This window comes from Bufo bufo, chromosome 5 (assembly GCF_905171765.1).
Source record: "Bufo bufo chromosome 5, aBufBuf1.1, whole genome shotgun sequence".
Taxonomy (NCBI): Eukaryota; Metazoa; Chordata; class Amphibia; order Anura; family Bufonidae; genus Bufo; species Bufo bufo.
In genome coordinates, this window is record NC_053393.1 from 48,809,932 (window position 1) to 48,826,322 (window position 16,391).

The 16,391-nt window shown below is 45.7% G+C and overlaps 1 protein-coding gene across 1 annotated transcript in view; it reads right to left on the reverse strand.

Moving 5' to 3' along the window:
- DPYS (dihydropyrimidinase) overlaps positions 1-14,088 on the reverse strand; it is a 71,148-nt gene extending 57,060 nt beyond the window's left edge. The window contains exon 1 of the mRNA XM_040432569.1: positions 13,718-14,088. Within this exon, the coding sequence (XP_040288503.1) occupies positions 13,718-13,759 (42 nt within the window). The 5' untranslated portion in view covers positions 13,760-14,088. The remainder of the gene's footprint in view (positions 1-13,717) is intronic.
- Positions 14,089-16,391: the final 2,303 nt, after the last annotated feature.

A 16,391-nucleotide genomic window follows, 5' to 3' on the forward strand; every position in this document is an offset into this window, starting at 1 on the left:
GTAGGCCCTCGCATATCTGTGACATACAGTGTACTTTTTGCGTAGACGCTGCGAACAGTGACATTACCTGTGGTACCTCTCCTGTATAACGTTTCCTCATCCTACATACCACTGACATTCCCTGTAATTTTTTATTACTTATTTCAATAACATTGCTTCTTAAGAGTCCTGTATTGTTATTTATCGTCACTACCTCCCCGAGTCGGGAGTGGGTAATTTGCACGCCCCACGCTTGCCTTCCGTGGATCCTTGCAGCGTTTTGGTGTCCGTCTGATAAAACTGAGCCAAACGGATCCGTCCCGGCACACAATGTAAGTCAATGGGGACAGATCCGTTTTCACTGACACAATCTGGCACAACAGAAAACGGATCCGTCCTCCATTGACTTTCAATGGTGTTCAAGACGGATCCGTCTTGGCTATGTTAAAAATAATACAAACGGATCCGTTCTGAATGGACGCAGATAGTTGTATTATCTGAACGGATTCGTACATGACGGATCCGCACAAAACGCAAGTGTGAAAGTAGCCTTAAGCCGCAGGCTCCACTCCTGGTGGTGCCCTTCCGTCAATTAGTTTAAGTTTCAGCTTTGCAACCATACTCCAGACGGAACCCAAAGACTTTGGTTTCCCGGAAGCTGCTTGGCGGGTCATGGGAATAACGCCACCTGATCGCCTGTCGGATCGTCTTCGAACCTCTGACTTTCGTTGTTGACAAATGCTTTCACTGTGGTTCGTCTTGCGCCGGTCCACGAATTTCACCTATAGCGGCGCAATATGCATGCCACCGGCCGTCCCTCTTAACCATGGCCCCAGTTCCGAAAATCAACAAAATTTTTGGCTGAACTTGCTGTGAGGAATATGGATTATCATTTACTGGCAGCCCTTATTATTATTTGATTAAGCTTTTGCATGTACACAGTCAGTGTACATGCAAAATATGTTCTGACCCACCCAGCCATCTGCTGTCAGATAGCAAGGGAGAAAAACCCCCAGGGGTCCAGGCTTCAAGGAGGCCCCAAGTGGATAAAGTCACACCTCTTCCAGCTGACAGGCACCAGGAAGATGTAGCAGGAAAACTCCCAGCAGGAGGTCTCAGCCCTGGACCAGATCTATAACTTTCCCACAGACATGTTGGCACCGACATTACATAAGGAATTATGAATCGTCCGTCCAACCCAGGCATAATTTGGTTATCTTTTTGTGATCCTGGGGCAAAGCCAAACATCCACGTGGTCCTGGCTTGATGCTAGGATGCACGGGAGGGGAGATATTCATATCTCCCCACCGAAACCCAATAACTGTACCATGCTTGGACTCTACTGGTAGCCGGAACCCAGGCGGATCCGTTGGTCCCAGAACCATCTCCCTGTGACCTTCTGGCCTGGAGCTATGAACCCTAAAGGGTTTTGTGGGTCATTTGCTGCCAGCCCAGCAGAGGGGGGGTGGACCCCTCCGGACCCCTCCCAAAGGCCGGGAGGGGAGGGACCGGCTACAGGTTAAAAAGCTTGTGCCAGCAAGCGGGCGGGTCTTTTTTTGAAAGGGGGGTCACATCATGCAAATGTTTTTGGAGAGACCTGGAAATCAGCTGACATCACTTCCCTCCATGTGAATACAGCAAAGGAACATTCATCTACCCGGTAACTGACTTGTGCTCTGTGTAATCCTGTTTGTACCATATTACCTGTATTTGTAGCCTCAGACTACTGTATATATAATGTGTTTATAGTGTTACATCTAGTGTGCCCTTAAGGTGATTAAATATATAATTTAATCTTGTGCTGTCTTGTATCTCGATCACGAATCCCCACAGCCGTGTTTCGGCCTAGTTATAAGCTACCGCGGGTTGGTTTCTCACCCTATATAATCCCGTTAGCGGATCCGGTTTATATCAAACGAGACGCTGGTGATGGATTACCCGGGCTGAGAAAGCACTGTTTCATTGCGGCAGTGAAAAGGCTCTCTCAGCTTGTTGCCTCTCTGTGCCTGCGTGGACAGGAGGTGTCTGTGTAAACTGTACCAAGCTGACCTTACATGCTCCTCCAGGAGGGCGTAACGTCACGTCTTGGTAACCAGGGACAATACCGCGCCTCGTGAACTCGACGTAGTTGGTAGTTGACGTCAAGTGGGCATGAGGTGTGGTATCCCTCACAATTGCACTTTATATACAAGTAAATATACAGGAAAGAATGTTTTCTATCAATTTTTCCTCTAAAATCGATTTTTTTCTTCGGTTTGGTGCGTTTTATTGTCAGTCTGTAAAAGTGGCGTACTATTCGGAAAACATCGTTACCAGCAGCGACCTGCGAGTCCAAGATGCATCCAGACATCCTCCCCATGCTGTTCCAGAACCATTTTGGTGGTGTTTCCATCAATTTCTGACATTTTCCTATGAACCAGGCACTCTCCCCTCTTCAGAGCAGGGGGTACCTGGTTTAATGCTCGTGTTCTCCCATTGACTTCCATTATACTCGTGTGCTCGGTCGAGCACCCGAACATTCCGATGTGTTCGGCCCGAGCCCCCGAACACCCGAGCACTACGGTGCTCGATCAACACTAATGTTTATGTGTTGCCCTTTTCTTAGAGTCATATTTTTTTTTATTTTCCTGGTCTTGTGTGAGGGCTCATTTTTTGCAGGATGAGCTGACATTTTCATTGGAACCATTTTGGGGTAAATACGACTTTTTGATTTCTTGATATTATGTTTATTGGGAGGTGAGGTCACCAAAAAAAAGCTGTTTTGGCGTAATTTTTAATTAGAATTTTTACTCTGGGATATTTTTATAGAGCTGGTCGGATGCAGAGATACTAAATATGTATTTTTTTAATGTTTTACACAATAGGAACATTTTTTGAAAAAAAAACAACATGTTTTTGTGTTTAAATAACTTATATGTAAAACTTTTATTTTATATAAAACACTTTTTTAATTTTATTTTTTCATTTATATTTTATTATACCCCATGAGGTCATACAAGACCAAGACCTCTGGGGGACATTTAACATCACTTTATTTATTTTTTACTATTGATTTCTTCTGTAACTGGGGCTGACATACTGTATAAGGGATAATTATTTTTTAACCAATTATAATAAAGTATATATTTTTTTAAGGGTCTTGTACTTTGCTGGAATTATTTATTTTTTTTCACAAAGCCGTGTGAGGGCTTATTTTTGTAGGAAAAAATTATACTTTCTAATGGTATAAACCCCTTCTAGACCAGGTTATTTTCATTTTTTCCATTTTTGTTTTTTTACTCCCAGCCTTCCCAAAGGCATAACTTTTTTATTTGTCCATTCACATACCCATATGAGGGCTTCTTTTTTGCAGGACAAGTTGTATTTTCTGATGGAATCATTTACTGTTGCATACAATATAGTGGAAAGTAGGAAAAAATTCCAAATAGGGTGAAATTATGAAAAACACAAGTTCACAACAGTTTTATGGGTTTTGTTTTTATGGTGTTCCCTATACAGTAAAACTAACCTGTTCCCTTCATTCTCCAGGTCAGTATAATTACGATACCACATAAGTTTAGTTTTTATTGAGTTTTAATACTTCTTATTTATAATAATAAAAGCCATATTTTGACCCCCATAACTTTTTATATATACTTTAATGGAGCTATTTGAGTTCTCTTTTTTTTGTTGTTGTTGAGGGGAGACATGTAGTTTTTAATTGATACCATTTCGGAGTGTGTATGATTTTTTTGATCACTTTTTATTAAATTTTTTAAGGGAGGTGAAGGGATCAAAAAAGCCATTTTTATTTTCTTTCCCTTATGGTGTTCACCATATGGGATGAATACATTTATATTTTATTAGTACAGGCATTTTGGGACATGGGGATACCTATGATCTTTATTTATGATCTTTATAAGGCCTCCTGCACACGACCGTTGTGTGCACCCGTGGCCGTTGTGCCGTTTTCCGTTTTTTTTTCGCGGACCCATTGACTTTCAATGGGTCCGTGGAAAAATCTGAAAATGCACCGTTTTGCAGCCGCATCCGTGATCCGTGTTTCCTGGCCGTGAAAAAAATATGACCTGTCCTATTTTTTTCACGGCCAACGGTTCGCGGACCCATTCAAGTCAATGGGTCCGTGAAAAATCACGGATGCACACAAGATTGGCATCCGTGTCCGTGATCCGTGGCCGTAGGTTAGTTTTTATACAGACGGATCCGAAGATCCGTCTGCATAAAAGCTTTTTCAAAGCTGAGTTTTCACTTCGTGAAAACTCAGAACCGACAGTATATTCTAACACAGAAGCGTTCCCATGGTGATGGGGACGCTTCTAGTTAGAATACACTACAAACTGTGTACAAGACTGCCCCCTGCTGCCTGGCAGCACCCGATCTCTTACAGGGGGCCGTGATCAGCACAATTAACCCCTTCAGGTGCGGCACCTGAAGGGGTTAATTGTGCTGATCACGGCCCCCTGTAAGAGATCAGGGCTGCCAGGCAGCAGGGGGCAGACCCCCCCCCCCCCCCCCAGTTTGAATATCATTGGTGGCCAGTGCGGCCCCCCCCCCCCCCCTCTATTGTAATAATTCGTTGGTGGCACAGTGTGCGCCCCCCCCCCCTCCCTCCCGCTATTGTAATAATTCGTTGGTGGCACAGTGTGCGCCCCCCCTCCCTCTATAGCATTAACAACATTGGTGGCCAGTGTGCGGCCTCCCATCTCCCCCCCCCCCCCCCCCATCATTGGTGGCAGCGGAGTTCCGATCGGAGTCCCAGTTTAATCGCTGGGGCTCCGATCGGTAACCATGGCAACCGGGACGCTACTACAGTCCTGGTTGCCATGGTTACTTAGCAATAGTACAATAGTAGAAGGTTCATACTTACCTGCTCCAGGCTGCTGCTGCGATGTTCGTGTCCGGCCGGGAGCTCCACCTACTGGTAAGTGACAGGTCTGTGCGGCGCATTGCTAAATGAACTGTCACTTACTAGTAGGAGGAGCTCCCGGCCGGACACGAACCTCGCAGCTCCCAGGTAAGTATGAATCTTTACTATTGTACTATTGCTAGTAACCCGCTGCCACCAATGATCGGGGGGGGGGGGGGGGGGAAGATGGGAGGCCGCACACTAGCCACCAATGTTGTTAATGCTATAGAGGGAGGGGGGGCCAATGGGGGGCGCACACTGTGCCACCAACGAATTATTACAATAGAGGGAGGAGGGGGGGGGGGGGCCGCACTGGCCACCAATGATATTCAAACTGGGGAGGGGGGGTCTGCCCCCTGCTGCCTGGCAGCCCTGATCTCTTACAGGGGGATATGATAGTACAATTAACCCCTTCAGGTGCGGCACCTAAGGAGTTAATTGTGCTGATCACGGCCCCCTGTAAGAGATCGGATGCTGCTAGGCAGCAGGGGGCAGTCATGTACACAGTTTGTAGTATATTCTAACTAGAAGCGTCCCCATCACCATGGGAACGCCTCTGTGTTAGAATATACTGTCGGAAATGAGGTTTCACGATCTCACTCATATCCGACAGTATATTCTAACATAGAGGCGTTCCCATGGTGATGGGGACGCTTCAAGTTAAAATATACCATCGGATTGGAGAAAACTCCGATCTGATGGTATAAAAGGGACTCCAGACTTTACATTGAAAGTCAATGGGGACGGATCCGTTTGAAATGGCACCATATTGTGTCAACGTCAAACGGATCCGTCCCCATTGACTTGCATTGTAATTCAGGACGGATCCGTTTGGCTCCGCACGGCCAGGCGGACACCAAAACGACTTTTTTTTCATGTCCGTGGATCCTCCAAAAATCAAGGAAGACCCACGGACGAAAAAACGGTCACGGATCACGGGAAAACGGAACCCCGTTTTGCGGACCGCAAAAAAATACGGTCGTGTGCATGAGGCCTAATACCTATGTCTTCTTTTATGGCAAAAGGGTCTTTGGGCCTAAAGACCAAGATGTGACTACTGCCTCTTAACCTCTGCTGTTCTTGGAAGAACTTTTTATGGCTGTCTAGGGTGAACGGAGAAGAAAAGAAAGTGAATGACTCCAGTAGAGAAATATCAGCTGTGAGTGACTGAATTCAATATTTTAGTAATCTGTGTGTGCACCTTGCATGTTTTTAAATTTATTTTATTAGCAAGTAAGGTTGTTTTTAATAAATTCTATAAAGTGGGCAACAACATTTGCCTTTGCCAACAAAATACCTTGCCCGGCCTTGATCCTCTGCCAGCACAGTGTGAAGATCTGCCACAGTGACAGCCGACTACTGTAGTGATACGTGAATTGCAGGACACAAATTTTTTAGTTGCAATTTAAGACATTTATTGGTGTGATATCATACAAAACTCATGATCCAGTTACATCTTAAGCCAAAATGGATGACCACTCTTGACAATGGTGACTGGACGTTTTGGTCCAAACGGACCTTCCTCAGCGGTCTTATTATCTGTCTTAGTGGCAGAGGTGATCTGAGCTGGATCACAGCCGACTACAGTAGAACATGCAGTAAGTGAGCACTGGGGGAAGGTGGGGCAGAGAAAGAGGCGAGGAAACAGCAGCAGGCACATGGTGGAGTATGGAACATTATATAATTAACAGCAGGCACAGTTCATGATGGGGTATGGTGTATTATATAATTAGCAGCAGGCACAGTTCATGGCAGAAGGATGGCAAACTATATATATATATATATATATATATATACAGTACAGACCAAAAGTTTGGACACACCTTCTCATTCAAAGAGTTTTCTTTATTTTCATGACTATGAAAATTGTAGATTCACACTGAAGGCATCAAAACGATGAATTAACACATGTGGAATTATATACATAACAAACAAGTGTGAAACAACTGAAAATATGTCATATTCTAGGTTCTTCAAAGTAGCCACCTTTTGCTTTGATTACTGCTTTGCACACTCTTGGCATTCTCTTGATGAGCTTCAAGAGGTAGTCCCCTGAAATGGTTTTCACTTCACAGGTGTGCCCTGTCAGGTTTAATAAGTGGGATTTCTTGCCTTATAAATGGGGTTGGGACCATCAGTGGCGTTGAGGAGAAGTCAGGTGGATACACAGCTGATAGTCCTACTGAATAGACTGTTAGAATTTGTATTATGGCAAGAAAAAAGCAGCTAAGTAAAGAAAAACGAGTGGCCATCACTACTTTAAGAAATGAAGGTCAGTCAGTCAGCCGAAAAATTGGGAAAACTCTGAAAGTAAGGGCTTTTTGACCATGAAGGAGAGTGATGGGGTGCTGTGCCAGATGACCTGGCCTCCACAGTCACCGGACCTGAACCCAATCGAGATGGTTTGGGGTGAGCTGGACCGCAGAGTTAAAGCAAAAGGGCCAACAAGTGCTAAGCATCTCTGGGAACTCCTTCAAGACTGTTGGAAGACCATTTCAGGGGACTACCTCTTGAAGCTCATCAAGAGAATGCCAAGAGTGTGCAAAGCAGTAATCAAAGCAAAAGGTGGCTACTTTGAAGAACCTAGAATATGACATATTTTCAGTTGTTTCCCACTTGTTTGTTATGTATATAATTCCACATGTGTTAATTCATAGTTTTGATGCCTTCATAGTCATGAAAATAAAGAAAACTCTTTGAATGAGAAGGTGTGTCCAAAATTTTGGTCTGTACTGTATATATATATATATATATATAAAAAATATATATATATAATGCAGCAGCAGTGGGCACAGTTCATCAGGTAATGCAATCAGATTTTGCTGTTCTGTTCCAGCATAGGATCCTGCATATGCCGAACACCGATGGCACCTGCCGGATCACATTAACAATAATGGGGTCTGTTAGGATCCGCAGTGAGTACAGGCATTTTGGTGCACAAAATACCACTACATTCAGCATTCTGCTGCCCTTTATTTTTGCCAAAATCTTTGATGGAGGCTCCTGCTGGAACCTCTGGGGCAGATGTGCATGTAACCTAAGGGGTGCAATGTGTGGCTCATAAGACTGCAGCTACAGTGCAGTTCATAGGCGGGCTAATAGGTCTGCAGACACGATTCTTGGGTAAGATGATAAGACTGCAGTAGTTCATGATGTGGGTGAGGGGAAGGGAATCGTAAGTTAGTAGCAGTCCATAATGAGGTGAGGGAGGTTTGCCGATAAGAATTCAGTGCATCAATGGCTGGGGGTTGGTTGATAAGATTGAATGATATTTTTTCTTTGTTTATTGGCAAAAAGGGGCGATAGGGAAGGGCCCGGACTGGTAGTCGGAGAGTATAGAGGCATGTTGTGATAGGAGCAGGGCTAAATTATTTCTATGTATGCCCCTGTGGACCACATCTCACCTCCTAAGACCTCTGCTCGATATCTAATTGAAGAAGGAGGACAGAAGGTGGCTGCTATTAATGTCCACCACAGACGAACAGCTTCTGGGGAGGTATTTTGTGCTGTACTGTGGTATTTGGTTCTGCAGGATGGTATTCTGTGCTGTACTATGCTATTACTGATCCCGCCAACTTGTATTGGCCCCATCTACTTGTGTTGCCCACCTTCTGTCAATTTGGACCCACCTACAACATGGGGCCACTTTTATTTTTTTTCCTAGGGCCACTTTAAGTTCCCAGTCTGCCCCTGAATGGGGTCCAAAATGGACAAACATTTAGGCCTCATGCACACGACAGTGAATAATGGCTGTGTGACGGCCGTCCAAGTAACGTAATTTTTAGCACCAATGAAAGTCTATGGAGCTATTCACATGGCCGTTCTTTTAACGTCCAGTGAATAGCGTCCGTCCAAAAATAGGACACGTCCTATTTTTGCCCGTTTTCACGGTCAGACGGACCCATTGAAATCAATGGGGTCGTTTTTAACGGCCGATTGACAGGAGTGCACCTGTCTAACGGCCGTTAAAAATGGGTACACTTTACCCAGGAGGGGTTAAAAAAAAAAAAAACTTCCCTTTACTCGCGGTGCGGCAGTCTCTTCTCTCTTCATTGAGCAGGACCTGCTGAAGTACATAACCACGTGAGAGCGCGCAGTGATGTCATCACGCACCTTCGGCAGGTCCCGTTCAGTGAAAAGAGAAGAGACTGCTGCAGCGCGAGCAAGTGGATAATTTTTAATTTTTTTTGTAAAATCAACAAAAAAAAAAAAATGTGGTGGGCCATTATGGGGGCATTATTTAAACCATGGGGGAAATTATTTAAGATGGGGCCCTACATTGATGGCATTATTAAAGCTGGGGACATTAAAAAAATAATTCCTACACTATGGGGGACATTATTTAAGATGGGGGACTACATTGGGTGCATTATTAAAGCTGGGGGCGGTAAAAAAAAGATCATACACTATGGGGGACATTATTTTACCAGGGGGCCTACATGGGGGACATTATTAAAGCTGAGGTAAGTAAAAAATAAAATTCCTACACTACGGGGGACATTATTTTAGCTGGGGGCCTACATGGGGTATTGTTAAAGCTGGAGGTACTATAAAAAATTATTTTTACACCTTGGAAGACATTATTTTAGCTGGGGCCAAAATAGGTGGCATTATTAAAGCTGGGGGCAGTAAAAAAAAAAATCTTACAATATTGGGGAAAATTTAACGGACATGAAAAAGTGATGCAAAACGGACATTAAAAACAGACACACGGAAATGGATGCACACACTGATGCAAAATGGCCATGAAAAACTGACAGTGTGTCCGTTTTTTAATGGACATGTAGCCTTAATGAGCCATACAACTGTTTATCAGTTGGACATGATTAGGAAAGGGTTTTGATTACACCCACATGGGGATTGCACACATTTCCTTTTTTTACAGTATCCGCAAAGTATAGGAGATTTAAACAAATCGCATCCACACGCTGCACACAATATACATGCAGGATGTGCGCAAAAATGGACATGCACTGCAGGTTGTAAAAACACTAGGGCTGCAACGATTAATCGACGTTATCGATAATATTCGATAACGGGATTTGTTGTCAACGAATCCCGTTATCGAATAATCGGCCGATTCGTTGCTATGCGGGCGGGAGCGGGCGGTCAGGCGCTATGCCTGCGGGTCCTTGAACTTTAGATCACCGCATCTTTATTACCTTACAATGAAGCTCCAGTAACAGGCAGAGCGGGCGGCGGCGTAACGTCACTTACTCACGTCACTGCTTCATTCGTAAAGTAGGCAGAGCAGGCGCGTCACGTGAGTAAGTGACGTTACGCCGCCGCCCGCTCTGCCTGTTACTGGAGCTTCATTGCAAGGTAAAAGAAGATGCGCTGATTTAAAGTAAAAGTTACTGCCGGTTAAGGAATACTGCTGTGAGCGGCGGGGCCAGGGCTGTTATGGGGAGGGGATCTGTGGATGGCACTGTTATGGGAGGGGGATCTGTGGATGGCACTGTAATGGGGGAGATCTGTGGATGACACTGTTATGGGGAGGGGGATCTGTGGATGACACTGCTATGGGGGAGATCTGTGGATGACACATATAGCATAAGATGCTATATAGTGTCATTCTTAGATCCCCCATAGCAGTGTCATCCACAGGTCCCCCTCCCCATAACAGTGTCATCCACAGGTCCCCCTCCCCATAACAGTGTCATCCACAGATCCCCCTCCCCATAACAGTGCCATCCACAGACCCCTCTCCCCATAACAGTGCACAGATCCCCCTCCCATAACAGTGCCATCCACAGATCCCCCATAACAGTGCCATCCACAGATCCCCCATAATAGTGCCATCCACAGATCCCCCCATAATAGTGCCATCCACAGATCCCCCCATATTAGTGCCATCCACAGATCCCCCCATATTAGTGCCATCCACAGATCCCCCATAACAGTGTCATCCACAGATCCCCCATAACAGTGTCATCCACAGATCCCCCATAACAGTGTCATCCACAGATCCCCCATAACAGTGTCATCCACAGATCCCCATAACAGTGTCATCCACAGATCCCCCCCATAACAGAGCCATACACAGATCCCCCATAACAGTGCCATCCACAGATCCCCCATAACAGTGCCATCCACAGATCCCCCATAACAGTGCCATCCACAGATCCCCCATAACAGTGCCATCCACAGATCCCAATAACAGTGCCATCCACAGATCCCCTCCATAACAGTGCCATCCACAGATCCCCTCCATAACAGTGCCATCCACAGATCCCCTCCATAACAGTGCCATCCACAGATCCCCAATAACAGTGCCATCCACAGATCCCCTCCATAACAGTGCCATCCACAGATCCCCTCCATAACAGTGCCATCCACAGATCCCCTCCATAACAGTGCCATCCACAGATCCCCTCCATAACAGTGCCATCCACAGATCCTCAATAACAGTGCCATCCACAGAACCCCTCCATAACAGTGCCATCCACAGAACCCCTCCATAACAGTGCCATCCACAGATCCCCCATAACAGTGCCATCCACAGATCCCCCATAACAGTGCCATTCACAATTAGTTTTAATATGGCCTTTGAACATAATTTTTTAAGTAAAATCATATAAACCCCTTTTTTTGTCATTTTGGTGTTTTCCCGATTAATCGATTAATCAATGAAATTATCGACAACTAATAGATTATTCAAATAATCGTTAGCTGCAGCCCTAAAAAACACAATAAGGCCTCATGCACACGACCGTTGTGTGCACCCGTGGCCGTTGTGCCGTTTTCCGTTTTTTTTCGCGGACCCATTGACTTTCAATGGGTCCGTGGAAAAATCGGAAAATGCCCCGTTTTGCAGCCGCATCCGTGATCCGTGTTTCCTGGCCGTTAAAAAAATTTGACCTGTCCTATTTTTTTCACGGCCAACGGTTCACGGACCCATTCAAGTCAATGGGTCCGTGAAAGAACACGGATGCACACAAGATTGGCATCCGTGTCCGTGATCCGTGGCCGTAGGTTAGTTTTTATACAGACGGATCCGAAGATCCGTCTGCATAAAAGCTTTTTCAAAGCTGAGTTTTCACTTCGTGAAAACTCAGAACCGACAGTATATTCTAACACAGAAGCGTTCCCATGGTGATGGGGACGCTTCTAGTTAGAATACACTACAAACTGTGTACAAGACTGCCCCCTGCTGCCTGGCAGCACCCGATCTCTTACAGGGGGCCGTGATCAGCAGAATTAACCCCTTCAGGTGCGGCACCTGAAGGGGTTAATTGTGCTGATCACGGCCCCCTGTAAGAGATCAGGGCTGCCAGGCAGCAGGGGGCAGTCATGTACACAGTTTGTAGTATATTCTAACTAGAAGCGTCCCCATCACCATGGGAACGCCTCTGTGTTAGAATATACTGTCGGAAATGAGGTTTCACGATCTAACTCATATCCGACAGTATATTCTAACATAGAGGCGTTCCCATGGTGATGGGGACGCTTCAAGTTAAAATATACCATCGGATTGGAGAAAACTCCGATCAGATGGTATAAAAGGGACTCCAGACTTTACATTGAAAGTCAATGGGGACGGATCCGTTTGAAATGGCACCATATTGTGTCAACGTCAAACGGATCCGTCCCCATTGACTTGCATTGTAATTCAGGACGGATCCATTTGGCTCCGCACGGCCAGGCAGACACCAAAACGACTTTTTTTTCATGTCCGTGGATCCTCCAAAAATCAAGGAAGACCCACGGACGAAAAAACGGTCACGGATCACGGGAAAACGGAACCCCGTTTTGCGGACCGCAAAAAAATACGGTCGTGTGCATGAGGCCTAAGTCAATTTAACCAGTGGAATTTCATCCTTTGCAATGCATAACGTGAAATCTATGAAAATTTTGACCCGGATTCGTCCCAGATTTTCGCCGATCCATAACAAAATTTGCAGCAGATTTTCTGCAGCAAAATATGCCCTATGTGGTTATACTCTCTAGCCTCTTGATGCAAACTATAACGGATCCATTCCACTAACAGCAAGCAGAGATCTTGAAAATAATGAGGAATTGAAAACTAGAGGGAGATTTAATTTAATAAATATCTAATAAATTTAATAGTGGTGGTGATCCATACCAGTGAGCAGTGCTACCAAACTTGACATCGTCCAGCCAAACCTGGTGATGTTTTCTGACAGTTACGCTTGACGCTGAAAGTGAAAAAGTGTCTGAAACATTTCTTAGAGAATTTGTACCTATGACACTGGCTGACCTGTTACATGTGCGCTTGCCAGCTGAAGGCATCTGTGTTGGTCCCATGTTCATATGTGCCCGGATTGCTGAGAAAAATTATGTTTTAATATATGTAAATGAGCCGCTAGGAGCAACGGGGGCGTTGCTGTTACACCAAGAGGATCCACTTTCTCTGCAACTGCTTCACCATCTGCACTTTGATTGACAGGACCAGGCATGATGACAATTCCACTGCCTTGCCCTGCCAATCAAAGTGCAGAGGGTGCAGAAATGAGCTGAGCTGAGCCTCTAGGTGTAATGGCAACGCCCCCGTTGCTCCTAGAGGCTCATTTGCATATATTAAAACATTATTTTTCTCAGCAATGCGGGCACATATGAACATGGACCAACACAGATGCCTTCAGCTGCCAAGCGCACATGTATCAGGTCAGCCAGTGTCCTGAGTGCAAACCTGTTGACAGATGCCCTATAAATGACTTCGAACCCCCACCCAGAAAGTGATGCAGATAATGCATAAATATATTATTCTTTTCAAATACCATAAACTCGCAAAAACTATATTACAAAGTGGCAAATATTTACAATAAAGAATCTTGATTTACTTGTCTTTGGTTTCAAGCTGCTCATTACCTTTGTCCCTATGTAGAAATCATCTACCGAAGATATGCCCATGAATGGGAACTCATGTGTGTGTGGGTATCAATGCCTCCTGGAATCACCAGTTTACCACTGGCATCTATGACCTTCACACCAGCGATGTCATCAGGCTGCAGTTTCTCTCCAATGTCTTGGATTATTCCATCTTCAATGTAAACATCAGATATTTGGGAAGAGTCGCTGTTCACTATTTTACCACCTTTTATCAATATCCGGTTGGATGCCATAGGCCTAACCGTTTGTTCCTTTCTCCCAGCAGATTGCGTTGGCCTGAAATGCTGTAGAATAAACCAGAATACAATTCCCTTGTATCCAGGACCTCTGCTGCTCCTCACAGCTCTGGTTAGCTGCTGGACTCTGCTCCAAGAGAGATGTTATATGAGATAGCACATACCAGAGCCAGTGTTAAATAGTGTGGACAGGATTTACTGACCACTCCTTCATCTTTTACTGGGCACTCATTCAGTACAACTATGTATGATTAACCATGCCTCCATTCTTACACAGTAAGGTGCATGATTTACAGCACGGATGTTAATTTTTTTTTAACAGTAAAGCATTAAAAAAGTGGTTTTGTACTGTTAGTACAGTACTAGACTAGACTTGAGCTAGGGTATAATGGAGCTGGAATAGACTTGAGCAGGAGTAGACTACTAGAGCTGGGGTATACTGGAGCTATAGTAGACTAGAGCTGGGGTATACTGAAGCTGGTGCATACTAGAACTGGGGTATACTGGAGCTGGAGTAGACTAGAGCTGGGGTATACAGGAGCTGGAGTAGACTAGAGCTGGGGTATACAGGAGCTGGAACAGACTTGAGCTGAAGTAGACTAGAGCTGGGGTATATTTGAGCTGGAAAAGACTTGAGCTGGAGTAGACTAGAGCTGGGGTATACTGAAGCTGGAGTAGACTAGAGCTGGGGTATACTGGAGCTGGAACAGACTTGAGCTGGAGTAGACTACTTGGACCAGGGTATGCTGGAGCTGGAGTAGACTAGAGCTGGGGTATACTGAAGCTGGAGCAGACTTGAGCTGGAGTATACTGAAGCTGGAGTAGACTAGAGCTGGGGTATACTGAAGCTGGAGTAGACTAGAGCTGGGGTATACTGGAGCTGGAACAGACTTGAGCTGGAGTAGACTACTTGGACCAGGGTATTCTGGAGCTGGAGCAGACTAGAGCTGGGGTATACTGAAGCTGGAGCAGACTTGAGCTGGAGTATACTGAAGCTGGAGTAGACTAGAGCTGGGGTATACTGGAGCTTGAACAAACTTGAGCTAGAGTAGACTACTTTGACCGGGGTATACTGGAGCTGGAGTAGACTAGAGCTGGGGTATACTGAAGCTGGAGCAGACTTGAGCTGGAGTATACTGGATCTGGAGTAGACTTGGGGTGGGATATACTGGAGCTGGAGTAGACTAGAGGTGGGGTGTACTGGATCTGGAACAGCCTTGAGCTGGAGTATACTGGAGCTGGAGTAGACTAGAGCTGGGGTATACTGGAGCTGGAGGAGACGAGCTGGAGTAGACTAGAGCTGGGGTATACTGAAGCTGGAGCAGACTTGAGCTAGAGTATACTGGAGCTGGAGTAGACTAGGGCTGGGGTATACTGGAGCTGGAGTAGACTAGAGGTAGGGTGTACTGGATCTGGAACAGCCTTGAGCTGGAGTATACTGGGGCTGGAGTAGACTAGAGCTGGGGTATACTGGAGCTGGAGCAGACTTGAGCTGGAGTAGACTAGAGCTGAAGTAGATGAGCTTCAGCAGACTTTAACTGGGGTATACTGGAGCTGGAGTATACTGGAGCTGGAGTAAACTAGAGCTGGGGTATACTGGAGCTGGAACAGACTTGAGCTAGAGTAGACTACTTTGACTGGGGTATACTGGAGCTGGAGTAGACTAGAGCTGGGGTATACTGAAGCTGGAGCAGACTTGACGCTGAGTAGACTAGGGCTGGGGTATACTGGAGCTTGAGTAGACTAGAGCTGGGGTGTACTGGATCTGGAACAGCATTGAGCTGGAGTGTACTGGAGCTGGAGTAGACTAGAGCTGGAGCAGACTTGAGCTGGAGCAGACTTGAGCTGGAGTAGACTAGAGCTGGAGTAGATGAGCTTCAGCAGACTTTAGCTGGGGTATACTGGAGCTGGAGTAGACTAGAGCTGGGGTGTACTAGATCTGGAACAGCCTTGAGCTGGAGTGTACTGGAGCTGGAGTAGACAAGAGCTGGAGTATACTGGAGCTGGAGCAGACTTGAGCTGGAGTAGACTAGAGCTGGAGTAGATGAGCTTCAGCAGACTTTAGCTGGAGTATACTGGAGCTGGAGTAGACTAGAGCTGGGATATACTGGAGCTGAAACAGACTTGAGCTAGAGTAGACTACTTGGACCGGGGTATACTGGAGCTGGATTAGACTAGAGCTGGGGTGTACTGGATCTGGAACAGACTTGAGCTGGAGTAGACTAGAGCTGGGGTATACTGGAGCTGGAGTAGACTAGAGCTGGGGTATACTGGAGCTGGAGCAGACTTGATCTGGAGTAGACTAGAGCTGAAGTAGATGAGCTTCAGCAGACTTTAGCTGGGGTATACTGGAGCTGGAGTATACTGGAGCTGGAGTAGACTAGAGCTGGGCTATACTGGAGCTGGAACAGACTTGA